General features: G+C 45.0%; 1 protein-coding gene across 1 annotated transcript; it reads left to right on the plus strand.

The window, feature by feature from the left end:
* The first annotated feature begins 5,076 nt into the window (after positions 1-5,076).
* Positions 5,077-5,965, plus strand: LOC123191751 (NAD(P)H-quinone oxidoreductase subunit S, chloroplastic). Its single transcript, XM_044604372.1, has one exon. It carries the CDS (start codon positions 5,127-5,129, stop codon positions 5,844-5,846), a length of 720 nt encoding a protein of 239 aa, XP_044460307.1. The 5' UTR covers positions 5,077-5,126; the 3' UTR covers positions 5,847-5,965.
* The last annotated feature ends 5,565 nt before the right edge of the window (positions 5,966-11,530 follow it).

An 11,530-nucleotide genomic window follows, 5' to 3' on the forward strand; every position in this document is an offset into this window, starting at 1 on the left:
TTGGATGGTTTAGGAGGAAAAGGCATGGGTTTCTGAACCCATGGTTCTCTTTCTTTACCGTACTTCCTAGCAACGAAGTCTCTCTTATCATAACGTTGATTCTTTGATTGTGGGTTATCAAGATCAATAGTAGGTTCAATCTCTACATCATTGTTATTGCTAGGTTGAGCATCAACATGAACATCATCATTAATATTATCACTATGTTCATGTTCATTACCAGATTGTGTTTCAACATCAGAAATAGAAATATCATTGGGATTCTCAGGTATGTCAACAACAGGTTCACTAGAAGCATGCAAAGTAGGTATGTCAACAACAGGTTCACTAGAAGCATGCAAAGTCCTATCATTTTTCTTTTTTCTTCTTCTTAGAAGAACTAGGTGCATCAACATTAGTTATCTGAGAATCTTGCTCAACTCTCTTAGGGTGGCCCTCAGGATACAAAGGTTCCTGAGTCATTTTACCCCCTCTAGTCACAACTCTAACAGCATTATCATTTTTCTTATTATTTAATTCATTGAGCAAATAATTTTGAGCTTTAAGCACTTGTTCTACTTGAGTGATAACCATAGAAGCATGTTTACTAATAAGTTTAAGTTCACATTTAACTCTAGACATATAAACACTCAAGTTTTCAATCATATAGGCATTACGTTTCAATTGTCTACCAACATAAGCATTGAAGTCTTCTTGTTTAACAATAAAATTATCAAACTCATCCAAGCATTGGCTAGCAGACTTATTACGAGGAATATCACCTTCATCAAATCTATAGAGAGAATTTACCTTTACTACCTATGTCGGGTTATCAATACCATGTATTTCTTTAATAGGTGGTAAATTCTTAACATCTTCAGCTTTAATACCTTTTTCTTTCATAGATTTCTTTGCCTCTTGCATATCTTCAGGACTGAGAAATGAAATACCCCTTTTCTTCAGAGTTGGTTTAGGAGTTGGTTCAGGAAGTGTCCAATCATTATCATTACTCAACATATTATTCAATAGCAATTCAGCTTGATCCACAGTTCTTTCCCTGAAAACACAACCAGTACAACTATCCAGGTGGTCTCTAGAAGCATCGGTTAGTCCATTATAAAAGATATCAAGTATTTCATTTTTCTTGAGAGGATGATCAGGAAAAGCATTAAGTAATCGTAGAAGCCTCCCCCAAGCTTGTGGGAGACTCTCTTCTTCAATTTGCACAAAATTATATATTTCCCTTAAGGCAGCTTGTTTATTATGAGCAGGGAAATATTTAGTAGAGAAGTAATAAATCATATCCTCGGGACTACGCACACAACCAGGATCAAGAGAATTAAACCATATTTTAGCATCACCCTTTAATGAGAACGTAAATAACTTAACGATATAGTAGTAACGAATTTTTTCCTCATTAGTGAATAGGGTGGCTATATCATTCAATTTAGTAAGATGTGCCACAACAGTTTCAGATTCATGGCCATAAAAAGGATCAGATTCAACCAAAGTAATTATCTCGGGGTCGACAAAGAAATCATAATCCTTATCAGAAATACAGATAGGTGAAGTAGCAAAAGAAGGGTCATATTTCATTCTAGCATTCAAAGATTTTTCTTTCAGCTTACCTAACAGTTTCTTAAGATCATATCTATCATTGCAAGCTAAAAAATCTCTAGCAGTTTCTTCATCCATAACATAACCCTCAGGCACATCAGACAATTCATATCTAGGGGGGAATCTTCATCATCACTTTCATCAATATTATCAGTTTCAATAACTTCATTCTCTCTAACCCTAGCAAGTTGTTCATCGAGAAATTCACCTAATGGCACAGTATTATCAAGCATAGAAGTAGTTTCATCATAAGTATCATGCATAGCAGAAGTGGCATCAGCAATAACATGCGACATATCAAAATCAGTAGCAGGTGTAGGTGTCACAAGTTTACTCAAAATAGAAGGTGAATCAAGTGCAGAGCTAGATGGCAGTTCCTTACCTCCCCTCTTAGTTGAGGGAAAAATCTTGGTTCTTTCATCTTTCAAGTTCCTCATAGTGATCAACAGATATAAATCCCAAGTGACTCAAAGAATAGAGCTATGCTCCTCGGCAACGGCGCCAGAAAATAGTCTTGATAACCCACAAGTATAGGGGGTCGCAACAGTTTTCAAGGGTAGAGTATTCAACCCAAATTTATTGATTCGATATAAGGGGAGCCAAAGAATATTCTCAAGTATTAACAGTTGAGTTGTCAATTCAACTGCACCTTAAAGACTTAATATCTGCAACAAAGTATTTAGTAGCAAAGTAATATAGAAGTAACGGTAACGGTGGCAAAAGTAACAATATTGGTTTTGTAGTGATTGTAACAGTGGCAACGGTAAAGTAACTAAGCAAAGATCAATATGTGAAAAGCTCGTAGGCAATGGATCAGTGATGGATAATTATGTCGGATGTGATTCCTCATGCAACAGTTATCACATAGGGTGACACAGAACTAGCTCCAGTTCATTAATGTAATGTAGGCATGTATTCTGAATATAGTCATACGTGCTTATGGAAAAGAACTTGCATGAAATCTTTTGTCCTACCCTCCCGTGGCAGCGGGGTCCTATTGGAAACTAAGGTATATTAAGGCCTCATTTTAATAGAGTACCGGAACAAACCATTAACACTTAGTGAATACATGAACTCCTCAAACTAAGGTCATCACCGGGAGTGGTCCCGATTATTGTCACTTCGGGGTTACCGGATCATAACACATAGTAGGTGACTATTGACTTGCAAAATAGGATCAAGAACTCACATATATTCATGAAAACATAATAGGTTCAGATCTGAGACCATGGCACTCGGGCCCTAGTGACAAGCATTAAGCATAGCAAAGCCATAGCAACATCAATCTCAGAACATAGTGGATACTAGGGATCGAACCCTAACAAAACTAACTCAATTACATGATAAATCTCATCCAACCCATCACGGTCCAGCAAGCCTACGATGGAATTACTCACGCACGGCGGTGAGCATCATGAAATTGGTGATGGAGGAAGGTTGATGATGACGATGACGATGGCGACGAATTCCCCTCTCCGGAGCCCCGAATGGACTCCAGATCAGCCCTCCCGAGAGAGATTAGGGCTTGGGGGCGGCTCCGTATCGTAAAACGCGATGAATCCTTCTCTCTGTTTTTTCTCCCCGAACGTGAATATATAGAGTTGGAGTTGAGGTTGGTGGAGCCTCGGGCGGGGGGCGCCCCCACCCTCGTGGATAGGGTGTGGCTCCCCTGGTGCTGATTCTTTCGCTAGTATTTTTTATAAATTCTAAAAATATTCTCCGTGAAGTTTGAGGTCATTCCGAGAACTTTTATTCTGCACGAAAATAACACCATGGCAATTCTGCTGAAAACAGCGTCAGTCCGGGTTAGTTCCATTCAAATCATGCAAGTTAGAGTCCAAAACAAGGTCAAAAGTGTTTGGAAAAGTAGATACAATGGAGAGCCAGAATAAAGCATTAACACATAGGGAATATATGAACTCCTCAAATTACAGCCATCCCCGGAGAGTATCCTAATTATTGTCACCTTGGGGTCTACGGATTGAACAATAATAAGTGCATATAACTAGCAGATAGGATCAAGAACTCAAATATCACTACTGCAGGATGGTGCAAACACGACACTACAATCAGAGACCCTTCGATAAAACTGTGTGTGATGCATTAATCGCAAACGGTGATGTAATAAAACCGTCAAAAAAAACAAAACATTTGCGAAGGCGAAGACATCAAACACGATTCAGATTATAGTTGTGTGTGTGTGATGCGTGGCATACAATTCACTTGAATGAATTGTTTGCGTAAGATTAACAACAGAACCCGGCAACCAGATGAAGGTGTGTGCCATATACGGCATACAGTTCATCCGGATGACTGTTTGTGATTAGGCAACACAATAAAAATGGTCGGGTAGATCAAGGTGTGTGCGACAGATGTCATACAGTTCACTCGGATGAACTGTTTGCCATGAGCCGAGACAGCAGAAACGGTTCAACTTAACAAGATGTGTGTGATACGCGGCAAACAGATCCGTAATCAGAAATGTGTGCAAAGACCGATAATAATACATACAATTTCTGATAATAAGTCGTGTGTGTTGTGGGCAAACGTTTGCTGGAATACAATTGTCAGCGGGTGATGAATTCATCACCAACGGGTTCTCTAGTATGGTTTGTGCGTGATGTCATTGCATACAAAACAATAATATGTGTACTTATAACTTATAAGGACTGGATTTCATAATCAAATTGAACATCCAATTACATAGGTGGCTAGTACACACATGACATTTACACACACCAAAGTATGTTCCAAAATGGCTAGAAAACTCAAATAATGTATAAGAAGGCGAGATGAACCCTGAATAATTTCATATTTTTAGAACGATACTCATATCGTTGCATGTTGCCTCTAAAATAAATTAAGGTGAAAAGAGACAGTGTATGGTTTCCCACACATAAGTGACAAGTTCTCTCTTGGAACCATGAGGTTTCTTGAGAGAAACTCCGGTTTGTAAGAAGTTTATACCAAAACTTGTCTCAAATTATATATATTTTTATCATAACATGTTGATGCCATGTCATAACATCATGCCAAGTTTCATGATTTTCAGGCGAGTTTTGGATTTACAGTAATTTTAAAATCAGGTTTCTGAATGTTTACTGTCGAGTGGACGCCACCTTGGATAGGATTTTTCTCGTGAGTCCCAAATGTCAGAATCAAAATCTGTCACTACCATGCAATTTTTCTTATTAAAAATTATAGTTCATTTGGTGTACTAGCTGAAAATAAGTTTGTGGGTGTTGGCGGACGCTTAAAAATTTACGGATTCTGTAATAAACAATGATCTCAATACAGGCAAACAAACAATATCCAAATGTTAGTTTTTGGCCTGCTTTTCTCTACCAAACTCAACTGGGTCAGACACGCCAGTGTTTCTTCACCCGTTTCTCATCCACACCCACGCCTTTCATAGAAGTACCAACTGATCAGCAACGCCACGTGTGAAGAAGCGCACGGGCCGCCTCATCACCTCTTCTGCTCCCCCTGCCCCCACTTCCACACATTGCTCCAATCTTCTTCTCCCTCCAATGGCGCCCGCGCCCACCACCCCCTCCTTCCTCCGGCCCCCGCCGCTGCACCCCCACCGCATCCGCCTCCCCGCCCCTCCTCCCTCCGCGTCCTTCCGCCTCTCCGAAATCCTCGGCGGCCGCGGCCTCTGCAATGGTGAGGTCGGCATCCGCAAGGAGCTCCTTTCGCCCACCCCGCCCTCACCTCCTCCATCCACGCCCTCAGGAGACTCCTCACCAGGAAGCGCTGAGTCGGACCCGCCGGCGGTGGACCCGGACGCGTTCGAGAAGGAGATGATGGGCCTCACGGGCGGCTTCCCCGGCGGCGAGGTCGGGCTCAAGGACTTCGTCGCCAAGAACCCGCCTCCCCCTCCCAAGAAAACCCAAACGGACGGGAAAGCGTCCTCCGCCGTGGTTCCGGCGGGGAGGCCGAGGGCACCCGAGCTGCCGCTGTTCCTCCCGGGCATGGTGGTGCTCGTCAAGAACCCCAACAACGCGTACCACATGTACTGCGGCATCGTGCAGCGCGTCACCGATGGGAAGGTCGGGGTGCTGTTCGAGGGCGGGAACTGGGATAGGCTCATCACCTTCGGCGTCGACGAGCTCGAGGGCCGGGAGAAGGGCCCGCCCATGGTGAACCCCAAGTCGGTCGTGCTCGAGGCGCTCGTCGCGGCCATGGACGAGGACGAGGTGGCCGAGAAGAAGAAGGAAGAGGAAGGCACGGCCGCCATAAAGGCTTGAGTTGCCATGCTTCTTGTTCATGTTCCTGCATGGATGTGTGTATGTATGTATGTGTAGTTGAAGTGTTACTCTGAATTTGGAACAAATATGGAGATAATGAAATTTAGCTTTCTTGTTAATTGCCACATGGTTGATCACATTTGATCTGAATTTCTGCTTAGATGATTTTTGGCTTGTGAGCAGCCCATCGATAGTACTCTGTCCGATTCTTGAACTAAAACCACCGCACTTAATTTGGATCGGAGAGAGTACCTCCTTTTCGGTTTATTAAACCTGCACGTATTCATGAAATAACAATTTGACAAACATAGTACGATTTATGTCACAAAAATTATATCATTAGAAACTTCAAATTATGTTACTTGTGTCATATAGGTTAAATTGTCAATTTGGGGATACACGCAAGCCAAATAAACCGGAAAATAGTATGTAATAGTATATCGTCATCCCAGAGTTCAATTTCCTTATTGAAAAGAAAAGAGTTCAATTTGTCATACGAATAAACTACTCGTCATACTGGGATTAGTGGCTTGGTGGTTATAGTTGAGCAGTACTTTTAGGGTTTCTGCCTCCCGCCGCAGGTCCGCCTCCTCTCCGGTGCCCCTAGGACTATGTGGGCGCGGTGGATCTCGGCAAGGGCCGGCGGGAGGGCTTCGTTTTTAGTCGTTTCTTTCAATTTTGCTAGGGTTTGTGTCCTGCTCAGAAAGACGAGACGGCGGCGGCTCCCTGAAGATGGAATAAAGGTCTCCCCGCCTAGCCCCCGTTTCGGTGGTGCGTCTAGCACTGTTGGTGGGCGTGTGGAGGTGTGTCTCCGGCGGATCTATCTTTGATAGATTTGCTCGGATCTCGTCGTTGTTCGTCTACGTTCGCGTTTCTTCGGATTGGATCATTCTGATCTACGTTATTCTTCATCTGCGACGGTTGTTGTTCTGGTGCGCTGGTCCTACGGGGCCTTAGCACGACGACTTCTCGACTGTCTACTACAACAAGTTGTGCCCGACTCCGGCGATGGAGGGGCGATGACGGCGGCGCGCCTTCGGCTCGCTTCAGTGCTGGTAGTCGTCGCTAGATGCTCTATGAATCTGGATGTAATTTTTATTATTTCTGGTATTTGTTGTACTGCCATGATTGAAGATGAATAAATCGGAAATTTTCTCGAAAAAAAAAATATTGGTTCACTTCGTCCCTTAATTTTTCAGGGATTTGAAGTTGGCTGCCTAGTTGATAAGTGGTTGGAATTGTGTAAATCCAGAAGTTGTTACAAATCGAAACCCGTTGGATGCTCACAGTTACAAATGAGCGGAAATATTTTTTTTGACAGAACCACGTCAGAGGGCCAGGTGCTCTGGCTTTGCATTATAGAAGAAGAGAGTTGATCCAGTTTATAAGGGAAACCGGATCGAAAACCTAATAGAGTGACCCAGTTTATGAGAAAAATCGGACCCAAAAAAAACCGCACACGCAATGAACCCTTGCCGACCACACGACCCAAGGCAACATTGCAACAAACACACACCCCCGACTCCGGAGCCGCCGCTCCGACATCCGCCGCCCGCACGCGAGCCACAACGACGCGCGGTACAGGCGCCTGGTAGCCCTTGCTACACGAGACGACCGGCCGCAGACCACGAACGTTGTACCAAACATCCGGAGCCGCCGCTCCGACATCCGCTGCCCGCACGCGAGCCACAACGCCGCACGGTTCAGGCGCCTCGTAGCCCTTGCTACACGAGACGACCGGCCGCAGACCACGAACGTTGTACCAAACATCCGGGGCCGCCGCCCCGACTTCCAGCCAGACCGACCACACAGATCGCGTCGACCGAGCCGGCGAACTGGCCACCCTCGAAGCACCAGGTCGCCGCCCATGCCAAGCAAAGCAGCGGACCTACCCCATAGGACCGCCGTTGCATGACCATTCGAGGCCGCCACCTTGGCATACATCCACCGTCCGGAGCCGCCGCTCCGGCATCCACCATCTCGGCATACCACCAGAAGCACAAAAGCCACAAGCGCCAACCGAACCTCGTCTCCAAAGATGACGCCTCCAAGAAAGATAAACGACGTCCAAGAAGACGCCGCCGCCTTCCGATCCAGCAAACTAAATCTGGGTTTTCACCCGGAAGACGAGGTTTCTTTGGTTGGAGGCGGGTCGGGGCTCTTCGACGACGCCATCAAGATGGAAACGGCGCAACAGAGCGCCTGTAACGCCCTCGATGCGGCTATATCTCCCACGTTGTCGAAGCACGTCTTAGAGGCATAACCGCATTGAAAGCAATGTCGCAAGTGAGGTAATCTTCACACAACCCACGTAATAAAATAGGGGAAGAAGTTACATAGTTGGCTTACAATCGCCACTTCACACAATTACATGAATAAAGCATTACAACATCCACATACAATCAAGGTCCGACTACGGAACCAAGATAAAAGAAGAACCCCAAATGCAACAAGGTCCCCGATCGACCCCAACTGGGCTCCACTACTGATCAACTAGAATGAAACACCACAAAGGACAAGATCTTCATCGAGCTCCTCCTGAGCTTGGTTGCGTCAACTGCACGGTCTCATCGGCACCTACAAGCTGGTTTTGGAAGTATCTGTGAGCCACGGGGACTCAGCAATCTCGCACCCTCGTGATCAAGACTATTTAAGCTTATGGGTAAGGTAAAGGTATGAGGTGGAGCTGCAGCAAGCGATTAGCCTATATGGTGGCTAACATACGCAAATGAGAGCGAGAAGAGAAGGCAAAGCACGTTCGAGAAAGTATGATCAAGAAGTGATCCTAAACAACCTACGTCAAGCATAACTCCAACACCGTGTTCACTTCCCGGACTTCGCCGGAAAGAGACCATCACGGTTACACATGCAGTTGACTCATTTTAATTAAGTTAAGGTTCAAGTTATCTACAACCGGACATTAACAAATTCCCATCTGCCCATAACCGCGGGCACGGCTTTCGAAAGTTCAAATCCCTGCAGGGGTGTCCCAACTTAGCCCATCACAAGCTCTCACGGTCAACGAAGGAATAGACCTCCTCCCGAGACATTCCGATCAAACTCGGTATCCCGGTACAACAAGACATTTCGACAGAGTAAAACTAAACCAGCAACACCGCCCGAATGTGCCGACAAATCCCGATAGGAGCTGCACATATCTCTTTCTCAGGGCACACTCAGATGAGCTCTCCATACAACTAAAACCAAACCTCGAGTTTCCCCAAGGGGGCGCTGCACAAGACTCTAGTTTGGACCAACACTCAGAGGAGCACTGGCCCGGGGGGGGGTAAAATAATGATGACCCTCGGGCTGGCCGACCCAAGGGAAAAAAAGGCTAGGTGGCGAATGGTAAAACCAATGTTGGGCATTGTTGGAAGAGCTTTACTTAAGGCGAACTGTCAAGGGGTTCCCATTATAGCCCAACCGCGTAAGGGACGCAAAATCCGGGAACATAACACCCATATGACGGAAACTAGGGCGGCAAGAGTGGAACAAAACACCAGGCATAAGGCCGAGCCTTCCACCCTTTACCAAGTATTTAGATGCATTAATTAAATAAGATATATTGTGATATCCTAACAAGTAAACATGTTCCAACAAGGAACAACATCTCCATGTTCCAACAAGGAACAAAACTTCAATCTTCACCTGCAACTAACAACGCTATAAGAGGGGCTGAGCAAAGCGGTAACATAGCCAAACAACAGTTTGCTAGGACAAGGTGGGTTAGAGGCTTGGTTCAATAATATGGGAGGCATGATAAGCAAGTGGTAGGTATTGCAGCATAGGCATAGCAAAATAGCGAGCATCTAGCAAGCAAAGATAGAAGTGATTTCGAGGGTATGGTCATCTTGCCTGAAATCCCGCAAGGAAGAAGAACGAGTCCATGAAGAAGACAAACGGACGTAGTCAAACGGGTCCTCACAAACGCGACGTTACCGGAACCAACCCGAAGAAGAAAACACCGGAAAGAAGCACACAACATAGTAAACAACCAACACATGAACATGGTATGATATGCGGGATGCGGTATGCGATGCATATGCATGATTTGACAAGGAATGCATGAACCTGGCCTCAACATGGAAATCCAAGTATGCCACTGGAAAGGTGAGATGAAATCGCTTGAAAACGATATAAAGATCGCCGGAATCGGAGTTACGGTTTGGAAATGGCAAGCAATTCAAATATGACACCGGTCTGCGATATACAGCAAGTAGCCATTTAAATGCAACAAGATGAATATGCTACAGCACTCAAACATGGCAACAAAATACATGGCAGGAATCCATTCATGATGCTTAACAAAAGATGAACACTAAGCTATGGCCAATTCATCCATTAACAGGTTCAAACAAGCATGGCAAAAATGCATTTGGTAAACAGATTTCAGACTTGGTGAAATTAACACTTGTCTGGAATTTCAGATCAGATAGCACTCTTCGGAGCAACAAAACTACATGCTACAGGAGCTGAACATGGCAAAGTAAAGCATGGCATGGAGCTACTCAAAGATCTTAACAAAAGTCCCTTAGTGACCTTGAGTCAAAAGGTATCAGAAAATACAATTGCAAGCATGTGAACATAGCAAAACATAATCAGTTTTCAGACTTAGTGAAAACTGGCACATGCTGAAATATAACTCAAGTAGGCATGTTTAAAAGCCCGATGCTCTCACTACAGAGCAAGTCATGGCAAGACAAGCATACATATATCAAGAATACACAAAATGCAAGCTAGACATGGCAAGAACAATGTCATAGCATGCACGGATCAACTACAACATCATCGGCAAAATTGCAAACAAGTTGACAATCTGCCCAGATTCACAAAGTAGCAAAAGTAGAGCTCGATTGACTCAAGATAGGGTGCTCCATAATTGCAAACAAAGACATGGATGGATAGAGAACTACAAGATTAACAAAACATCCTTACTGATCATCCTCAAAAGAGGCACGGATCACTAGGAAACAACAAGAACATATGGCATGATGAGATAAACAGCTCAAGGACTTAGTGGAATTGCAAAGTCCCTGAAAACAGAATTAGCAAGTGCACCACTTTGCAAGCTTGCACTAGTCACCACACATATCACAAAAATACATGGGTTGCACCTCTGGAAAGATGACAAAACCCTTAACAAAACATATGTAGAGCATCAGGGAATATCATGCACACAATAATCATGGCAAAAATGACAAATATCTAAATGGAGCAGCAGATCTGACAAATATCTCAAGTAGCACTCTTCTAACAGCATTTCGGGCATCAAGATGAACCCAAATGAAAATGATGCAATGGAATGAAATGATGTACTCTCTGGGATGAACATTTTGATATGCTATATGCGTGAATCGGAGCTACGGATGCAAAGTTACGGTACGACGAACATGAACACTTGGATCTGGAATTTCCGGGGACTTAGTGAAATTTACCCCGCGGAAAAAGTCAAGGGCGGACAGGGATATCCAGGACGGAGCGGTGCGGGGACGGGCGAGGGCATTTGGATCGGGGACCGGTGGATCTGGTCCCGATCCGGATCGGGTCCGGCCGGAGTTTACTCCGGCGAGCTCCATGAGCTCCGGCGAGGGACGGCAGTGGCGAGGCGGGCGCCGGTGGAGGTGGTTCGGCCAGCGGCGGAGCTCGGCGAGCCCAGGCGCGAGGCGCGGAGCCCGATGGCGACG

The sequence above is a fragment of the Triticum aestivum genome, chromosome 1A (genome assembly GCF_018294505.1).
Source record: "Triticum aestivum cultivar Chinese Spring chromosome 1A, IWGSC CS RefSeq v2.1, whole genome shotgun sequence".
NCBI classification, from domain to species: domain Eukaryota; kingdom Viridiplantae; phylum Streptophyta; class Magnoliopsida; order Poales; family Poaceae; genus Triticum; species Triticum aestivum.

What these genes read in the sequence shown, in the direction of transcription:
- LOC123191751 (XM_044604372.1), top strand. Translation starts at nt 5,127, where the DNA reads ATGGCGCCCGCGCCCACCACCCCCTCCTTCCTCCGGCCCCCGCCGCTG.